The 21,581-nt window shown below is 43.2% G+C and overlaps 1 protein-coding gene across 1 annotated transcript in view; it reads left to right on the forward strand.

Annotated features, from left to right (window-relative positions):
* PRPF40A (pre-mRNA processing factor 40 homolog A) overlaps window positions 1–21,581 on the forward strand; it is a 235,613-nt gene that overhangs the window by 199,756 nt on the left and 14,276 nt on the right. Inside the window, 3 exon segments of the mRNA XM_033944203.1 lie at window positions 2,105–2,136; window positions 2,138–2,167; window positions 19,947–20,096. Of these exon segments, the coding sequence (XP_033800094.1) occupies window positions 2,105–2,136; window positions 2,138–2,167; window positions 19,947–20,096 (212 nt within the window).

A 21,581-nucleotide genomic window follows, 5' to 3' on the forward strand; every position in this document is an offset into this window, starting at 1 on the left:
TCTTTTTCTTCTTCCCTTTATCTCCCCTTCCCTCTCCATTCCTCTCTCTTCTCTTTGTAAGTCGCCTTGAGCCTGCATAGGTATGTGTGACGCAGAAATAGAAGATTAGATTAGATAAAGACAAGTAGAGAAAAACAGACTGCAATCTTTTGGCTCTAGAACACTAAAAAGTGTCAGATGAGCCACTATCATGGATAGGTACTGAAAAAAACTCTACTTAGACATCATGCTTCACTGCTTTCAAACTTGTGCTTCCAAACATTTGTTTTACTATGAATTATAAAACATGAAAAATCAGTAGCAAGAATCAGTAGCAATCCAATTGTAAGAGGCAAATATTCAGAAGAAAAGTAGCTACCAAAAACGCAGTGTAACAACACTATCTCGAAGAGAACAAAAACAAGAAAAAGTAACCACTTATCTTAAAAGGTCTGTCATTCAAGGTAGGCCAGTGGCTAGCAGTCCATACATGACTTCCCAACAGGGGATCGCCTGTTTTGCCTCTATAAGGGCTACCTCAGAGGAAAATAATTTTCAAAAATCTTCCATCTACATCTCGCCAGAAAACTGTAAGATTCATGTTCAAAGATGGCGAGATGTGGAGCTATGTTTTCATGATTTTATCACCTACATTGTGCGTGTCAGCCCAGTACCGTATGTCGTCATAATTTAGAGAGTTTTTTCCTTTATGATCTCAAACCATTCAGTATTTGATTCACTGTCATTATGCTTAACATGTTTTTAAGCATGCACATCTTTTGTGCTATCATATCTTTCTCCATGGCTCTTGCATACATTATTTTATCAACACTTTTATTGTTCCATTATTCTGTCCAAGATATGCATTTTTGTTCTGAAATACATGGTTTTAAAATACATTCTTTGTTCATTTGCACCTGTTATTTTATTGATTCTTATGTCAGTGTTTGTTTATGTATGACATTTGATTGTTTTTAATTGATATCTTAATCCATAAGTTTTTTTTTATTTTGCTTTTTTTGTATTGTATATGTACATTTTAGTATTCTCTGAAAAAGGTGTTGTATGAAACGCTGAAACTTGGATCCTTGTTGGGACCATTTGTTTGAATAAAGACTGTTCTTTTGGCTGATAGGATGCCTCCCTTGCCTCTTTTTCTGCATTGTTTGGTTTTCGAGGCAAGGACTTTCTTCTTTCCTTTCTGATTTAAATGAGGTCATTAATATTAAAACCAGCCAACTGATCGATGGTCTAACATTGCATGCCAGAATCAGATCAATCCTACTGACCCCCAAAAATGAATGAGCATAGATGTTGTGTTTGTGACCCCCCACCCCCTCCCATGGAACCAAAATAGAGGCAGGAGAGATGCGAACCCACCACTACCACCAAACTCCCCCCCACCCTCCTTACATTAATAAAAATCGACAGGAGAGATGTCCACTCCCTCATGCAGTCGCAAGCCCCCCCCCCCCTGCCAGGACCTCCAGAACTGACCCTTCCCCTTCCTTAAAAAAAAAAAATCAGCAGGAGGGATGCCCACTTCCTTCTGCCACCAGATGCCCCCAAACCTCCCCGTACATGTTTATGAAGTAGACAGGAGGAGGGATGCTCAGTTCTGTCTACTAGAAAGATTATCAAGTAAGGACTTAATATTCCCCCCTCTACCTGAGCACCAACTTTCCCTCCAACCCTCTTGGGTTTCGCCAAGTTCATGTTTATATATCCATTACCCTTCTCTGTTTTCATGATCCTTCTATCTTGGGAGACTATGTGTGAGAATATGCCTGCTCAGAGAAAGCGAAGATACTTGCTTGTAGCAGATGCTTTCCAAGGACAGCAGACATATATTCTCACAATCCCTAGTTGGCTTCTTAGCTTTGTTATTGAACTGATGGTACCGCAAGCCATTGTCTGGCAGGAAGGCACCGACACTTGAGCGGTATAGGCACTTCCTAAAGATTTAAAGTGGCAGTGCACTTAATAATATCCGTACCAGGTTCCATGGATGATGTAACCCACATGTGATATTATATGCCTGCTGACCACAGAGAACACCTGCTATAGGTAAGTATATTTGCTGTTACTTATGTTAATCCATTTGTTTTACTTTTTTCTTCATTAGAGAGAAGCTATAAGAAGTCAAAAAAACACAAGAAAAAAAAACAAAAAGAGGAGACATAAGTCTGTAAGTACAGTTCAGTCCTGTTTGTGCAAATCTTTCAAGAATGATATATGCCAACTCAAAATGCATACAAAGAAGGCTAATTGAATTTATTCAATATAAAATCATAAAAACAATAATGTAGAAGATCCAGTGGAAGTACTGGGATGCCAAGCACGGTGCCAAATTTCTTGCACTTCTCTATGAGCTGAATTGTCAGCATGCAATTTTTTGTTGTGATCATATCAGATAGGAATCAATAATTTTAAATAAATAAGTGATATCCAGTTGAATCTTGATAATGTGCAACTTTCAATGATGGTAAAACTTTTAAAAGGATTAAGAATGGTTGCTATCATTTCTGTGTGCTTTGGGCCAAATTCTATAAATGGCGTCCCGATTGTAGGCGGCCAACTGCTGTCTAACCAGCCAATCGGGATGAACGTTTAAAAAAAAAAAAAAGCCCAAATTCCCGAGGCAGGCCGCCTACATTGTAGGCACCTCCAGGAGCCTAGGGAGACACGTAAGCCCACCTAAGCTCACCTAAGACTAGGCATGGACTAGCCTTGGCTACTTGCCTCCTTAGGCCCACAATAGATGCATACAATGTAGGCCAGCAAAATGCTGGCCTACATTGTAAGCAGCCCCTGAGCTTATCGCGGCAAGGGATCTCCCTTCTGTGATAACTTTAGTGGCCACCGGTCCCCCCTTACATCGCTGGCAGGAGGGATGCCCAGTCCCTCCTGCCGCGCCCCCCTCCCTCATATATCACCAGTAGGAGGGATGCCTAGTGGATATCTTTTGTTTCATGAGTAAATCAAAGAAAATTTTTGTTTACCTGCAATTACATCACTTTCTTTACCAGAGGTAAAAAAAAAAAAAAATTTGACATCGATATGTGAACATTTCTTAAGAAAGAACTGAATATTTCATGGGGTGCCCTATTTTTTTCACATGACTATACTTGTGACCTGGATTGACTGTTTGAAACAGGATATTAGGCTTGATGGACCTTTGCTCTGTCCCAGTATGGTGACACTTATATGTGTGTTATGTAACGATCTCCCTCCATGATGCAGTTCTTTGATGGCTAGCCTCCCTCCACAATAGTGAGCATGCCATTGGTTCAGGTGCCCCATCCCTCCCCGATGGCAACTGTGTTTTTTTCCTTGACGTGGGACATCAACATACAAGTTGCTATTTTGGGGGGCAGATTTTATACTTTTGTCCTGCTGATAGATGCAGGTTTCCTGTACTATTAGTTTAAGACTAGATGAAGCTAACAGTGACATCACTTCTTCCCCACTTTTGCTGTTTTAAGACACTTTCCCTCTGAATTGAGAGATGGTCAACATTATAAGAACATAAGAAGCGCCATCTCCGAATCAGACCTTCGGTCCATCAAGTCCGGCGATCCGCCCTGCTAGGTATACACCTGGCTTATTTTATATCCAACCATATCTTTATATGCCTCTCTCAAGGAGATATGCATCTAGTTTGCTTTTGAAGCTTAGGACTGTCGATTCCGCAATAATCTCCCCTGGGAGAGTATTCCAGATGTCAACCACTCTCTGTGTGAAGCAGAACTTCCTGATATTAGTCCTGAACTTGCCCCCCCTTAGCTTCATTTCATGTCCTCTTGTCCGTGTCAAATTGGACAATGTAAATAATCTTCTCTGCTCTATTTTGTCGATTCCTTTCAGTATTTTGAAGGTCTCGATCATATCCCCACGCAGTCTCCTTTTCTCAAGGGAGAACAATCCCAGTGTTTTAAGTCGATCCTCATATTCCAGTTTCTCCATACCCTTCACTAGTTTAGTTGCTCGCCTCTGCACCCTCTCCAGCAGTTTTATATCCTTCTTTAGGTAGGGAGACCAATGTTGGACGCAGTATTCCAAGTGGGGTCTGACCATTGCCCTATAAAGTGGCATTATAACTTTCTCCGATCTACTCGAGATTCCTTTCTTTATCATACCCAACATTCTATTTGCCTTATTTGCCGCTGCCGCGCATTGTGCCGACGGCTTCAGGGTCCTATCTATCAGTACACCCAGATCCCTTTCCTGTTCACTTTTTCCCAGAGTTGCACCTGACATTCTGTACTCGTATTCCTTATTTTTACTGCCTAAATGCATTACCTTGCATTTCTCCACGTTGAACTTCATCTGCCATTTCTCCGCCCATTTTTCTAACCGACACAAATCGCTCTGGAGTTCCTCACTGTCCTCCTGCGATCTGATTGCCTGGCAGAGTTTTGTGTCGTCTGCAAATTTGATGATCTCACTGGATGTTCCGTTTTCCAGGTCATTGATATAAATATTAAAAAGGATCGGCCCAAGTACCGAGCCCTGGGGTACACCACTAGTTACTTTCTCCCAGTCTGAGAACTTCCCATTTATGCCTACTCTCTGCTTCCTGTTTTCCAGCCATTTACCTATCCATCTTTGTATATCTCCCTCTATGCCATGGCTTTGTAGTTTCCTGAGAAGTCTTTCGTGTGGAACTTTGTCAAATGCTTTCTGGAAGTCCAAGTATATTATGTCCACCGGCTTTCCACTATCAATTTGCTTGTTCACGGTCTCAAAGAATTGGAGTAAATTCATCAAACACGATTTCCCTTTCCTGAATCCATGTTGACTGGGTTTCATCAAGTCGTGTGTGTCCAAGTGCTGAACTATGCTATCCTTGATCAGTGATTCAATCATCTTGCCGGGGACAGACGTAAGACTCACAGGTCTATAGTTGCCCGGTTCTCCTCTCGATCCTTTTTTGAAAATTGGCGTGACGTTCGCTTTCCTCCAGTCGTCTGGTATCTGACCAGTTCTGATTGACAGGTTTGCAAGTTTTTGCAATAACTCTCCGATTTCAACCTTCAATTCCTTCAAGACTCTCGGGTGAATTTCATCCGGTCCAGGGGATTTGTCACTTTTAAGTTTGTCGATCTGGTAGTATATCTGATCTAAGTTCACTTCAACTGTGGTGAGGCTGTCCTCTATTTCTCCTGTAAACAGTTTCTCCGCTTCAGGTATTGTTGAGGTGTCCTCCTTCGTAAAGACGGACGCAAAGAAGGAATTTAGTTTGTCTGCGATTTGTTTATCTTCCTTGATGTACCCTTTTCTTCCCTTGTCGTCCAGGGGTCCCACTGCCTCTTTTGCAGGTTTTTTCCCTTTCACGTATCTAAAGAAGGGCTTGAAGTTTTTGGCCTCCCGGGCTATTTTTTCCTCATAGTTCTGTTTTGCATCCCTCACCGCCTTGTGACATTTCTTCTGTTCATCTTTATGTTTGTTCCAGGCTTCGGTTGTCTTCGTGCATTTCCATTTTTTGAAAGAGTCCTTCTTTTCTTTTATGGCTTCCTTCACCTGTATGGTAAGCCATGCCGGTTCTCCTTTGCCTTTAGTTCTCCGATCTTTGGAAATCCTTGGAATGTAGAGATCTTGTGCTTCTGCAATAGTATTTTTCAATAGGCACCATGCCTGATCTACTGTTTCAAGTTTGTCCACCATCTTCTCGAGTCGTTTTGTTACCATGGCTCTCATGCAATCGTATTTACCCTTTTTAAAGTTTAAGGTGGTGGTTAAGGTTTTGGCATGTTTCCCTTTCCCGATGTCAAGTTTAAAGTTGATTACATTGTGATCACTCGTTCCCAGTGGAACCATGACTTCTACTTCTGTTATCGGTCCGGTGAGACCATTATTTAGTTTGATTTATTTACTTGATGTACCGCTGAACACAGAAGTACCAAAGTGATTTACAATAAACCATTTTTTACAATAACCATGCAAGCCACTGTCTAAAATGGCTGCCACAAGTTCCTGCAATCCAGCGAGGTGTCTCCTATCTTACAGTTGGTATTTTGTGTGTTTTGGAAGGCTAACAATTTCCACCACAAGTGTACTTAGGTCCCTTTCTCTACAGTCCACTGCATTGACCACTAGCCTACTCCTTTGACCAGCTTGCTGCTCTAATAGGAATGGCAATAATATCTGAAGTTGTCATAGAGACTCATATGTATTATCACGGTCACATCTTTTTTTTTTTTTGGGGGGGGGGGGTGAGGGGGGTCAGTGACCACTAGAGGATTAAGGGGTAGTCATGCCTTAATCCCTCCAGTGGCCAGCTCATCAGTTAGGGAACCTTTTTATGACTTATTCCCTCTTCTACTAAACCGCACTAGCAGTTTTAGCGCAGAGAGCCACGCTGAATGACCCAAGCTGCTCCAGATGCTCACTGAGTTCCTATGAGTGTCGGGAGCAGCACGGGCCATTCAGCTTGGCTCTCTGTGCTAAAACCGATAGCGCAGTTTAATAGAAGAAGCCCTTAGTCATGATTGAAACAGGTACAGATGAAAATGTCCCCGTTTTTTCCCTAGATGTTTTTATCTTGTTCCGTTATCCCTGAAAAATGTCCAAATTGTGGGCCCACCTAAATCTCGCCACCAGTACGCCTCCTTGTGATTTAATGAATTGCGGAGAAAAATCATCTCAAATCTGAGTGTCAAAAATTGCGCCCTGAATGTTGTCACATGAAAAATGTTCATCTGCTGCTTTGTGCCACTTTTGAGACATTTTTCAAAAATGAGCACCATAGTGCAGTTTGAAAAGATGATGTTTCTCCTTTAAAATTTGGTGGCAAAGGGATTCCTTAGGGATCTATTTTATCTCTGATTCTTTGTAACCTATATTTGATACATGTAGCTAAGGTTCTGAAAAAGTACCATTTATTTTTATTTTTAATTGTATTGAAGATTATGTGCTTTCTATTTTCTTTAAAATTTACTTTTGTATAGAGTATTATAAGTTAATTTTTTACTTTTAAATTGTAAACTGTTTTAATATTTTTGTGCTACACTGTGTATATATCTCACCATTATGTCTCATCAATCCATTATATAAATTTCCTTTTTTTTGTAAATATTTCATTTAAAAGTTAAACAAATATTCTGAAATTTACTATATCTCGAGGAAAACATACAAACCTATATTTAGGGGCCTATAAAATGCCAACTTGAAGCAAATTCTATAAAGAAAAGTAGGTGCTCTTCTTTTTCCTTCACATATCAGTATTAACATGCCAAGAATATATCCATATTTAAGGTACAAAAACTTACATCAGCCATAGAGCTGGTGTAAATGTTCACACCTAGCTTGGAAAAGTATTTACACAAATCGTATCTGTGGAAAATTGTTGCTTTTCTTGGGGAAGACCAATTTTATGTTATATTTTAGAAAGTGAGCACTGATGTCTTGGTGGCAAGTGCTGTACATTGCCATTTGGCTGCATTTGGTCCTGCCATTCTTGGGGGCCCCAAACAGGTTGATTGCATTTTAGCTAAACCAGAAACTGACCAACCTTGTATCACTGGTATATTCTCTCAATCCCTTTTTCCACTTGTTATTCTGAAAACAGGAGCCAGCAACCTTCCCTCCCCATACACACATTTTCTCATGCATGAGCAGCAGCAGCACAAAACTTGGTGGCAGGGGAGTCAATGGTAAATCTTGTAGCATTCTCCCCCCACACACACTTTCTCCTAGGTTATTTATTGACCAGATGCCACTGCTTCTGGCCAGTTTTGCCTCCATTTTCTGTGAAGAAAAAAAAATCAAGAAGTGGATGGGGGCATATTTTTGTTATAATAGAGGAAACTGTTTTGTCACTGAGGGCCAGATTCTCTAAGCTCCAACACCACGGTAAAAAAAATGCCAAGGTGGTAGTAATTTTTGTTTTACTGGTGGTTCTCAGCACAACAGCATGCAAATTATATTGGGGGGATGGATAAAGAGGGCGATGGGGGTGCCTCCGCCCCGGGTGCCTTCCACTCTCACTATACCTGTGGGCCCACTGTTTTGAAGAGGCAGGCCTGCTAGCAGGAGGGAGTGGGCATCCCTCCTACCGGTCTTCTTAAAGAAGGGTCAAAAGGGGATGGCCCGCTATACCACCACGCTTGTGTGGTGGGGGGCTGTTGTGGGGGAAGCTTGCTGCCAGTGGATACTGGGGAAGGATGGCCCACTAGACCACCGGACTTGTGTGGTGAAGGGCTGTTGGGAGAGGGGGGAAGCTTGCTGTTTGGACCCATTAAAAACAAACCTGTGGCAGGAAGGAGTGAGCATCCCTCCTGCCGATTTTCTGCATATGGTTCGGGGGGGGGGGAAGGGCACTAGACCACCAAGCTTTTTTGGGCTACATTTATGAGGAATCGAAGCTGGTGAGGGGTCTGATAGCTGCTTTATTTTCCTGTCAGTGTCTGAGCCAATCAGTGCTCAGGCACTGACAAGAAAGTAAGGCTAAGACAGCTCAGATCCTGCCGGAAAATATCTGCACCAATTCCTCATAAATGGAGTTGCGTTCCTTTTTGAGAATCGCCCAGAAAGGTCATTTTAATATTAATGACATCATTACACTATAGTTTTAATGTTAATGACCTCGTACTACATTTGCATAGTACAATAGGAGGCTACTAGAAAACTCAGAAAAGTCCATGGTGAGCTGTTTTAATAATTGGGCGGTAAAATACATGCATTTAACAATTGCACAGTGACTTTAGAGAATCCAGCTCTGTGTGTGTCATGAGGAAAAGCAAAATTTGAGACCTGCCTGCCCTTCTTTCATGAGACGTATAATTCGAGATACTTTTCTTGGGTATACCAAATTGGCCAATATCTTGCCTGCTTTATTTCTCCAGAAATAACATTTATATTTATAGTCCTCAATATGGGTCAAGGCTCTGCTGGTCAGAATAGCATCAATCTGTTTCCTAATGCTGAAATAGTTATCTTTATCTTGAGAGTTAACAGTGGAGATTTAGAATCGCCTATAAATGTGCAATTGCCTTATGAGCTCCAATGGTGAGCTCCACCAATTCTTCCTCTTGTGCTTGCAAACAGTAAAGGAGGTGATCTTTCCTCTTAGCCTCTTCCCAATAGTATCAGTCATTTTCTCTTTGGAATATACTCTTGCCAAGATTCTATCAAATAAAGTTTGAAAGTCTCTTCCAAAAATAGGGTTGGATTTAGTTTCCACACATGATCCCTGACTGTCGCCTCACCATCTCTGGAGTACAGTCACTGCCGAATGGTCAGTGAACACTACATCCAGGATGTCTGCGTGCATGGCAGATCTAACATAACGTTCATATGCTTAAATATAAGATTGAGGGTCTGTAGCATTAAATTAACACCCGTTGTGTCAACATTCTTTCTGACTAATGTAGGCAGTTTGCAATCAATGTCGCACACACTGATAATGTTGAATCCCCTGCTACTGTGGACATGTAATTGGGAATCACGAATTTTGAGAAGAACTGATAGGAATAGACATTTTGGGAATAAATATTGCAAAGGACAAACCTAGGACCCTGCAGTTCACCCACAAGAATAATATAGTGACCTTGAGAGTCTTGAATCAGTTTGTGTTTGGTAAAAGCCACCCTCCCTGTATATCAGAATAGCTACTCTTCTCTGTTTCAAGTTATAGGATGAGTATGCTACCTCCTCTATTCAATCCCATTGCAGCTTCCTATGTTCAACAGTATTCATGTGTGTTTCTTGCAGAAAGGGGTCCATCGGCCTTCTCCTTTTTCAGAAAGCTCAAAAGTTTTGGTCCATTTTGCAGGGGAATTGAATCCCGCTACATTCAGAATAAGACATTTTTAAATTGGCTCTAAACCTAAGAATACTCTAGTCTAAATATTCAAAAACCTAGGAGGCCTCTCAACTAACCTTCTTCAGGAACAGGCATTGAGGAGGTGAACCCACTCTAGTCCAGGACTCCCTCACCCCCTAGCCCTTGACAAATAGTATGCACTGAAGTGAAGAGTCAGGGGTTGCATCTATTTCCCAGAACTACAAGATAATTTTAAAACTATCATCAGTGCTGTATGCTATGTACTGGTGTATGGAGGGCAGCCCTATCATTTGGAGTTGCACAGTTTTGCAGTTGCAGTAAAAACAATAGGAGCTAATGGATAACCTTTCTTAAAATCGGCTACGTTAACTGCTCTTTTCACAACCTCTGGCATTGCGTTCCAGAGCTTAACTATTATCTGAGTGAAAAAATGTTTCCTCCTATTGATTTTAAAAGTATTTCCCTGTAACTTCATTGAGTATCCCCTAGTCTTTATCATTTGTGCCGAATAAAAAGTTCGATCCACTTGTATCCGTTCTATACCACTCAAGATTCTGTAGAGTCAAATCATCTCTCTCCCCAGTCGTCTCATTTGCAAGCTGAAGAGCCCTAACCCAGGGTTGTCCAACCTGCAGCCTGAGGGCCGCATACGGCCCTGTGAAGAATTTTGTGCGGCCCCCAGTCGAGGGTGATGCAGTGTTTTCCTCTGCTGCCCCTGGATGTTTACCGTCTTGCCGGCTCCCTTCTCTCTCCTCTGTCTTGCTGCAGCGTTTGCGCAGCCCCAGAAACATTTTTTTCGACCAATGCGGCCCAGGGAAGCCAAAAGCCCTAACCACTTTAGTCTTTCCTCATTCGAGAGGCATTCCATCCCCTTTATCATCTTGGTCGCTCTTCGTTGAACCGTTTCTAGTTCCGCTATATCATGTTTTTTAGATAAAGCGACCAGAATTGAATGTGATGCTCAAAGTGAGGTTGCACCATGGAGCGATATAGAGGCATTGTAACATTCTAAGTCTTGTTAATTATCAATTTTTAAATTATTCCTAGCATCTTGTTTGTTGGTTTTTTGTCTACTGCTGCACATTGGGCAGAAGGTTTCAGCATATTGTCTACAGTGACACCCAGATCTTTTTCTTGGATGCTGACCCTCAAGGTTGACCCTAGCATCTGGTAACTGTGATTTGAGTTATTCTTCCCAATGCGCATCACTTTGCATTTGTCCACATTAAATTTCATCTGCCATTTGGATGCCCAGTCTTCCAATTTCCTATGATCTGCCTGCAATTTTTCACAATCTATATGCGTTTTAAAAACTTTGAACACCTTAGTGTCATCTTCAGATTTAATCGCCTCACTCATCAACCGGCTCACCTCTATCCACATGTTTATTCACACCTTCAAAGAAGTCAGACAAATTGGTATGGCAAGATCTCCCTCGGCTGAACCCATGCTGACTCAGTTCCATTAAATCATGTTTGTCTACGTGTTCCACAATTGTATTTTTTATAATTGTTTCATTTTCCCAGCACTGAAGTCAGGCTTACTGGTCTAATTTCCCGGATCTCCCCTGGAACCCTTTTTAAAAATCGTAAAATTGACCACCCTCCAATCCAGGTGCTAAAGACAATTTTAGCAACAGGTTTCAGATCACTAACAGCAAGTCAGCAATTTCATGCTTGAGTTCTTTCAGTACCCTGGGATGTATACCACCAGTCCAGGTGATTTATCAGTTTTTAACTTGGATTTTTAAACTTATCAGTTTGGCTTAGTATATCTTCCAAATTCACCGAAAAATATTTTAGTTCCTCCACATCGTCACCCTTGAAAATTATTAACTGTTCAGGTAGATCTCTTACATCATCTTCTGTAAAGATTGAAGCAAATTCATTCAGTCTCTCCTCTATGATCTTATCCTCCCTGAGCACTCCTTTTGTTCCTTGATCATCCAACAGTCCAATGGATTACCTCAAAGTTTTTCTGCTCCTGATGTACCCAAAAAAATATTGCTATGAGTTTTTGCCTCTTTCTTATCTTTCTTTATCAATGCTTTGCATCTAACCTGCCATTGCCACTACAGAACCTTGTTGAGAGCATATACTTCCCAGAATCAGGCCTACCATATGGGCTGTGTTGACACCCAATACTTGTCACGTGGAGGTGAATTCATACTTTCATGGGCTTTGGAGTTGTGAAAGTATTCAGGGCTTTTAGGGGGCTTTGGCTTCCTTTCTTCGGGGCCTGTTGCGTGTCCCTGTCCCTCTCTCGGTATTTCATATGCTGTTTGCTCATTTCTCTGATTTCTGTTTATACCTCTGCTGAGAAATTGTTTTTGAGCAAATGTTATATGCTGGGGGAAAAGTGTATTTTGAATTTCTGGCTGGCTGATATTCCTCCCTCTTTCTGGTATTGGAGGAATAAATTACACGAACTTCTGGGATGGGAGGCCATCATGGCTTATTCCTCTTGCCGCAGAAGCAGAGACTTTATTCATATTTGGTCTACTTATTTGGACAGTTTGCCTCCCCGGAGTCGTAGTCGCATTTTGAACAGCTGTAGTTGTATCCTACCCCGCCTGTCTGACCTTGGGGTTTTTTTCTGGTTCTTGGATTGGGGGGGAGGTAGGGATTGGGGCGAGCGGGGATGTAGGGTGGGTCTGCTTGGGAGGGGGGGTTTGGGGATAGGGGCGCCTTTGTAACCTAGGAGGACATCAGAGTAGAGAGCTGAACAGGGACGACGGGAATCCCGCAGGGATCCCGCAGATTCCCCCTTCAGGTCACGGGGATCCCGTGGGACCCCCCTCGTGGTCTCGGGGATCCCACGGGGTTGGAGGCAGCAAGAGGAGAGGCTCCTCTTCTTTTCCTACCTGCAGCACACACACTAGCCAACCGGAAGTCTAACCCGCGACGTCAGAACTGGCGTCGGAGAGAAGGCTCCAGTCAGTCATGTGCAGGATAGCGGGCATATCTCTTCCTGGCTGAAGGACATGTAGCTGTCGCCTCTGGCCGGCTCGTAGGGGCCGTGCAGTCCTTCTCTTCCAAGCACCCATGAGCAGTGGAAAGGTGGTCAGAGGTGGCGTACTTGGGCTCTCCATAGAGCGGAGGAGCGGTGGTGGAGAGCAGTGCCTACTCTCCCCCCCTTCCCCCCCCGGTCTTCCGAATAGTTCTGCCCACTAGAAGCCGAAGTGTTCATCAGAGCCTTGCAGCCCTGTCGCACCCGTTCACAAGTGGACCAACATGGCGGGATGGCCTGCTCCAGCACCGTGCACACCGGGGTGTACATGGAGCAGAGGAAAAACTTGAGCTCCGATGAGCAGTGCACCTTCACCAGCGGGTAGAACTGGTGCACCTCCAGGCTGGCGTCATCCTGGTTCTTGTGGCCCAGCAGTTCCAGTTAATTACCAGATAACAGTAACTGAAAAGGCACCAGAGAATTTACTAGCCTGGTTTGTTTGGGCTTTTACTGCTTTATTTTGGTGATGCCAGTTACAGAAAAATGCTCAATATATAGGGCCGTGATGGTCTGGTTGTAGACAATGTCCATGCACAGGGGGATGGGCTGGCCATGGAACTGCCACACCACCCAACAGTTCAGGAAGGGCAGCAGTGGAGAGGCCGGATGGTGCCAGACACCGGGGACAGGCATGGCAGGTGAATTGGAGCAAAAAATCACTGCAAAAAAAAAAAACTTGGTGGAGGGGGGGAGAAATCCTCAATTCTGTGGCTTGTGGAGACCAAACAGATCCGCCGTGCAAAGAAAGTTTTCAGGACACAAGCTCATGGGCGCTCACCAGGGCAGCTCCACATCGACTCCACATCTGAACCTGAAGAACAGATTCCAGGTCTTGCAGGAGGAGACTACCGACGAGGAGCAAGACCAGATCCAACACATATCTCCATCCCTGGGTATAATCGATCGACAAACCCAAAAGAAGCGTAGAGTCATAGCCATTGGGGACTCCATGTTGAGGGGCACCGAGGGACCAATATGCAGACCGGATATGCAGTCGAGGGAGGTCTGCTGTCTTCCCGGAGCCAGAATACGAGATGTGACCACCTGTCTTGATAGACTTCTCAGGCCCCAGGACCACTTCCCCATGCTGCTCATCCATGTTGGAACAAATGACACTGCCAAGAACACCCTGGAGGACATAGCCAGTGACTTCGGAGCTCTGGGAAAGAGGCTGAAGCAGACAGGAGCACAGGTAGTATTCTCTTCAATTCTTCCTGTTAGGGTCAGAGGAAGGGACAGGGAAGAACGTATCCTGAAGACGAATGAGTGGTTACAACGATGGTGCCGGGAAATGAACTTCGGATTCCTGAATCACGGAGAGACACTACAGGGACCAGACGGACTCCACCTGACCAACAGAGGCAAGAACGTCTTCGGACACCGACTAGCCCACCTACTTAGAAGGGCTTTAAACTAGGTAAGTCGGGGGTGGGTACCCACTTTTACACCGGAGCAGTAAGTAACAATCCTGATGTGGCGAACCAAAACTCCGCTTCTAAGTCTAAGGTAAGTACCCTTACTGCAAAAGAATCGCTAGGGGACACTCTAACTCAAATGGGTTGCTCTCTACTTGAGCTTAATAAACAAAAAGAGTGGAGAGCTATGTATGTTAACGCACGCAGCCTAGGGAACAAATTTCTAGACCTGGAAACAGAAATAGTTAATGCAGACCTAGTAGCAATTTCCGAAACATGGTTCACAGACTCTCACGGGTGGGATATAACTATACCAGGATACAACCTGATTCGGCAAGACAGAGAGGGTAAGTTAGGAGGAGGGGTAGCACTTTACATCAAAGAAAACATCAAAACAACCAGGATCACGGATTTCAAGTATACTGGGGAATCCATCTGGGTAAACCTGGCCAGAGGCGGAGAAAAATGCCTGTACCTTGGTGTGGTGTACAGACCTCCAAGACAATCGGAGCTCAAGGACGCTGATTTAATTGAAGACATTGAAAATATCACCTTACGGGGGAACGTTGTTCTGTTGGGGGACTTCAACATGCCTGATGTAGACTGGAACACACTCTCAGCGACAACTTGTGATAGCAGGAGGATATTGACGTCCATGAAGGGAGTACGGTTCAAACAATTGGTACTAGAGCCCACTAGAGCCCAGGCCATCCTGGACCTGGTACTTACGAACGGGGAAAGTGTCTCAGAGATCTCGGTGGGAGAACCGCTAGCCACCAGTGACCATAACATGGTATGGTTTAACCTTAGGAAAGGCTTTCCTAGATCACAAACAAAAAAACAAAGGTACTCAACTTCCGGGGTGCTGACTTCGCACACATGGCAGACTTCGTCCATCAGACGCTTCAGGTTCAGGAAGGAACGGATAATGTGGAGGTTATGTGGTCAACCTTGAAATCGACCCTTCATGAGGCAACTATCCGCTACATAAAATCAGTAACTAAACAACAAAGAAGAAAGAAACCCCAATGGTTCACTGATAAGGTCTCGCGCCTCGTCAAGGAGAAGAAAAGAGCATTTCTCTTGTACAAACGCACCGGGGAAAAAGAAGCAAACATTGAATACAGGACAAAGTCCGCAGCGGTCAAAACAGAAGTTAGGGAGGCCAAACTTCGAATGGAAGAAACTCTAGCAAAGAACATCAAGAAAGGGGACAAATCATTCTTCAGGTACATTAGCGACAGGAAAAAGAACGCAAACGGGATAGTACGCCTTAGAACGCCAGACGGGAATTATGTGGAAACAGATTCTGAAAAAGCCAAACTACTGAATGATTACTTCAGTCTTTACCTGCAAGGTACCAGGGCACGGGCCACAGCTGGAAGCAAAGCAAAGCAAGGAAGACCCATTTCAGAACTTTGAGTTCACACCAGCTGATGTTTACAGAGAACTGTCAGGACTCAAGGTGAACAAAGCCAAGGGACCGGACGAGTTGCATCCAAGAGTGCTCAGGGAACTAGGATATGTTCTGGCGAAACCGTTAGCCATGCTCTTCAATCTCTCCCTAAGTACAGGGAGAGTACCCCTGGACTGGAAAACAGCAAACGTCGTTCCTCTGCACAAAAAGGGTTGCAGAGCAGAGGCTGCGAACTACAGACCAGTGAGTCTCACATCAATAGTGTGTAAACTCATGGAAACTCTACTTAAAGGCAAATTAGATTCGATATTGGATGAAGGGAATCTAAGGGATCCCTGTCAACATGGATTCACCAGAGGCAGGTCATGCCAATCCAATCTTATAAGCTTCTTTGATTGGGTGACAGGAAAGCTAGACTAAGGAGAGGCTCTGGACATAGTATACTTGGATTTCAGTAAAGCTTTCGACAGTGTCCCACACCGTAGACTATTACACAAGATGAAATCGATGAGGTTGGGTGAGAAACTAACGACATGGGTCAATGTTTGGCTGAGTGGAAGACTTCAGAGGGTGATGGTCAACGGCACCCTCTCTGAGACCTCGGAGGTGACTAGCGGAGTGCCGCAGGGCTCAGTCCTGGGACCATCCCTTTTTAACATATTCATAGGGGACCTGACCCGGGGGCTTCAGGGTAAAGTATCACTGTTTGCCGACGACGCCAAACTGTGTAACATAGTAAGTGAAAGCAACCTCAAGGACAGTATGACACAGGATCTGATCATGTTGGAAAACTGGTCCTCGACATGGCAGCTGGGCTTCAACGCTAAAAAATGTAAGGTCATGCATCTCGGCAGCGGAAATCCATGCAGAACATACTCCTTGAATGGAGAAACGCTAGCTAGGACTTCAGAGGAACAGGACTTGGGGGTAATCATCAGTGCAGACATGAAGGCTGCCAAACAAGTAGAGAAGGCTTCATCTAAGGCAAGGCAAATGATGGGATGTATCAATAGAAGCTTCGTCAGCTGCAAACCTGAAGTCATAATGCCACTCTACAGAACCATGGTGAGACCTCATCTGGAATACTGTGTGCAATTATGGAGGCCACATTACCGGAAAGATGTGTTTCGAGCTGAATCGGTCCAGCGGATGGCCACTAGGATGGTCGCCGGACTCGAGGGTCTCTCATACGAAGAAAGACTGGGCAAACTGCAGCTCTATACCCTGGAGGAGCGCAGAGAAAGGGGTGACATGATTGAGACATTTAAGTACGTCACTGGTCGTGTCGAGGTGGAAAAAGATATATTCTTTCCAAAGGGACCCTCAGTCACAAGGGGGCACCCGCTCAAACTCAGAGGGGGGAAATTTAGTGGTGACACCAGGAAGTATTTCTTCACGGAAAGGGTGATAGATCATTGGAACAAACTTCCGGTGCAGGTGATCAAGGCCACCAGCGTGCTCGATTTTAAGAATAAATAGGACATCCACGTGGGATCCCTACGAGGGTCAAGTCAAGGTCACTAGCACTCAGACTCAAGGGGGTGGGTTAATAGAGTGGGCAGACTTGATGGGCTGTGGCCCTTTTCTGCCGTCATCTTCTATTTTTCTATGTTTCTTTCCAAATAGGCCCTGCATGCTGCATATGACTGATGCAAAGCCTTTCCTCCGACGTCATCTCTGACGGGGAAGACTTCCAGTCTGCTACATGTTCGTGCTGTAGGCAGGAAAAGAAGACGAGCCTCTCGGCTCGAGCTGCCTCCAACCCTTGCTGTTATCTGGATGCAAATGTGGGACACAGAAGGGGAGGGAGTGTGTTTTTGGACACAGAACTTCAAGGCATGAACTTGGGAGAGAGGATGGAGGAATGTAGGAAAAGAGATGCTGAGGTGGGGGAGGGAATAGAAAGGGAGAATTGGGTGTGGGTGTGTCAATGAGAGGGAAAAATAAATGATTGTGTACATGGGGAATGGAAGAAAGGAGAATTTTTGGTCATAGGGAGGGAGTGAGGTACAGATGAGAGGGATAAATGTGATGGAAAGGGAACAGTGGGACAGAATGAAAGGGATGCAAGAGGGAGGAATGTTGGACATAGTGGTAAAGGGAATGGAGGGAGAGATGTGGCATGGAAAAATGTTGGGCATTGGGTTGGTGGGCAGGGGCAAAAGATGCTGCACATGGTCCGGGGGATGAAAGAGGGATAAATGGTGGACCATTGTAGGAGGAACCAATGAACAGCAACAGAAGAATTTACAGAAGATGGGAAAGCAGAAAAAAGAAATTGGGACCAACTTGATGGAAAAATTGACTAAAATATATTAGCTTTGGGAAATGTATATAGCAGATGTTTTTGTATTGTGTTCAAAAGAAAAGGAAATGCATTTCTGGTTTTATTTCTACAGTGTTGAAGTACTTGCTGACCCTTGTTGTGACCGATGGGGATCCCCAAGCACCGCCAGCAGAGATGGCCAGAACTCCCCTCCACCAAGCGCAGCAGTCGCTGGCAGCATCCATGAGCCACTGAGATGCCAGCATCTGTGACTCAGGGATACTACTACTGCCTGCCAAACTTGACAAAAGGGACCCCTGGCCAACTGCAGAGGAAGTCCTCAACTGACAACTTGGGGGTCCTCATCAGCTGAGTGTTTATATTTTATATTTACATTAGAGGCTCTGGTAGAAACCCATTTACAAAGTATGTATTCTTCCCAATTAATATTTCCAAATTAATAAAGTGTCTTTGCTTATTTGTAAATGGGTCTCTACCAGAGCCTTTAATTCAGTAGCATATTTAAATAAAATAACTATTTCTGAAGTTTATAGGGACGGGCGGGGACAGAGGGGATTTCTCGTGGGGACGGAGGGGATTCGTCGCGGGGACAGGTGGGGATGGAGGGATTTGTCGCTGGGACGGGTGGGGATAGAGGGATTCCTCGCGGGGCAGTTGGGATTTTGGCAGGGACGAGTGGGATTTCTGTCCCCGCGCAACTCTCTACATCAGAGTCCAGTCCTCTTGGGAGGGGGGGAGTCCCTGTCTTGTTTAATTTCAATTCTTATCTGCCATTTTTGCATTTGTTGGTGTGTGGTTCTTGTTAATAAAAACAGATTTAAACATAACCTGCCATTGCCAGGTTGTTTTTTCCATTAGGATCCATTTTTCATTCTTTTAAATTATGTTTTTTTGGCTCTAATAGCCTCTTTCACTTCACATTTTAATTATGCCAGCTGTTTTTCTGTTTTTGGAAAAGTTTGGAAAAAAGACAAATTTATTGGATGAATTATTATATACTTGAAAGGTATTAATATAGAACCAAATCTTTTTCAGAGAAGGGAAAATGGTTAAACTAGAGGGCATAACTTGAGTTATGCAGGGAGAGACTTAGGAGTAATGTTAGGAAATTCTTTTCATGGAGAAGGGTGGTGGATGCCTGGAATGCTCTCCTGAGGGAAGTGGTGGAGAGGAAAATGGTGATGGAATTCAAAAAAGTGTGGGGTACACACAGAGGATAGCTAATTAGAAAAATGAATGGTATAAATTAAAGAGCTAAGGCTGGTATTGGACAGACTTGCATAGTCTGTATCCCATATATGGTGATTCATTGTAGGATGGGCTGGGGAGGGCATCAGTGGGAACTCATTTAACTTGGAACACGAGGACGTTACTGGTCAGACTTTACCGTAGATATCCTGCAAACAATGGGATGGTTGGAAAGGCTGGAGTGAACTTGGATGGCAACTCCAGCAGTTGGAACCTAGGACAATACCAGGTAGACTTTACAGTCTGTGGCCCAGAAATATCAAAGAAAAGAGATATGTTAATTTAATCATGTATTTTTAGTGAGTATAACTAATGGGCAGACTGATTGGACCATTCAGGTCTTTATCTGCCATCATTTACTATGTTACTTTCATACTAAATTTTACTATATTTATTTGAATTAGATTCAAGCCCTTTTTTCAGTTGTAGCTTAAGGTGAGTTAAAACAGGTTTTATATTAATTCTTCATTTTATCCATTCTGCCTCTATTTGATAGCTGAACTGTTTGTCTAAACTTTGTACTGGATTTCTGTGATTACACATGAAGTTCAAGATATTTATATCAGAACTTCCAAAAAGTGATATGCTGTCACAAGCCCATCTACCATCCATGGTAAAGTTCTTAAGGTTTTATTTCATTGAAACGTCATTACTGTAAGTAGGGTGGTGAATTCACTGTTCATAAAAATAAGACAACTCAATGAATGTTATCAGGAGCAGTGACTAACGAGACTGTTTTTGACTTCTTCATGCAATATTTGTAAACTCATTCTTTTATTCTTCTATCTGTTTTTGTGGCTGTAGGATTCTCCTGAATCAGAGGGTGAACGAGAGAAAGACAAAAAAGAAAAAGAGAGAGAGAGAGAAAAGGATAAGGAAAATGAAAAGGAGCGTGCTAAACAAAGATCAGATTCTAGACATAAATCTCCAAAAAAACGAACTGGAAAAGATTCTGTAAGTTTTTAGTGTAACTGTCAGCGGGAAAGACTTTTCAGAAGGCAATGGTTTTACCCATTTTATCAGATGGCTCATCTATCTAACATCCTTGACCATACCTCACCACCTAAAAAAAATTGGCCTGGGGACTATTTTAGCAATTATAAAGGTAGTGTCAATAATACATCTTATTAAAAGAAATTTCGTATCTAGTGCCAGTTCCTTTCTGGCCATGTAACATAGGTTTTGTTTTTTTATTAAGAGGGGAGCAATGTTTCATGTAATAACTTAAATAAAGTAGTGTGGTTACCATGTAGGTCCACTTAGATACATAGAAATAAAGGTCAACAAACATGCTGTGGGTGGCACCTTTTTTTTGGAATAACTTGATTCATTTATGATTATAGATTGCAAACTACAAACTAGCAGCAGCCTTGGACTTAAAGTGTATCTCTCCTTAGGGAGTCCACCTGCCCAAAAATAAATGGCAAAGGAGAGCTCTCAGAGAGACATTCTAGTATTTTTAAATTTTTGTTTATTTTATAAAAACCAGTGCTTTTCATTATATATAGATCAGTGTATTAAAGGTAGAATTTTTGATGTCAGTAGGACTTTAATCCAATAGTTCTTAAACTTTGCCATCTTGAGCCACAGCTGATAAGTTCACTTGAACTACAAATCCGCATCTCATGCTCTCTTCCCCCCCACTCCCCCAGCACCTATTCACTCGCTGGTCTCTTTCATTTTTTTTCAAGTAGCAATAGAGGCAGTCCAGGTTAGGACACACAATTTATGCAGAATGTACACTACAGTGTCTGTGAAATAGAGAATCAAAAATCTAGATATGTATACCTGGAGGAAGAACAGGATGTTAACTAATGCGCAAGAAGCAAGAATTTTTCAGTGGAAAGGAAATTCTAGTAAAAGACTTTTTGAGGCTTAGGGGGTAAACAAAGGATGGGGGCATAAGGGTGGATTTAGAAGTAGCATAAGAAATTATTTATTCACAGAAAAATGGTGGTGGTAAAGACCAAAACACTAGCAAGAATTTAAGAGAATAGAAGATACCTTATGTAATAGAACATGAGGATTGTGTGGGATCAAATAGTCTTTGTAGTATTGGAACAGGGAACAGGCAGATTAAATGGGCCTTCTGATCCTAATTACTATCAGTCCGTGAGTCAAAAGTAGCTCTGCCTTAGTTTTGTTTTTTTGGTGGGGTTTTGACTGGGGTGATGCAAGGATCAACTTGATGTACTTCTATCAAGGCAGCAGCACTGCTATTCATTTTCATTTTGTATTAGGTGATGTATGAGATCACAGCTTGCCATCACTTCATCTTAGCTGAGATTCTCTCCTCCTGAGGCAATGCTGGCTGCATCTCATGTCACTTCATAACTTTTTCAGTTTGTCAGTCCCCCAAAGGTTGAAGCTTTAATGCAGTGGTTCTCAACCTTTCTTCTGTTGTGACACACCTGACATGATGATCATGTGTGTGACATG

This window comes from Geotrypetes seraphini, chromosome 5 (genome assembly GCF_902459505.1).
Source record: "Geotrypetes seraphini chromosome 5, aGeoSer1.1, whole genome shotgun sequence".
In the NCBI taxonomy this organism is placed as follows: domain Eukaryota; kingdom Metazoa; phylum Chordata; class Amphibia; order Gymnophiona; family Dermophiidae; genus Geotrypetes; species Geotrypetes seraphini.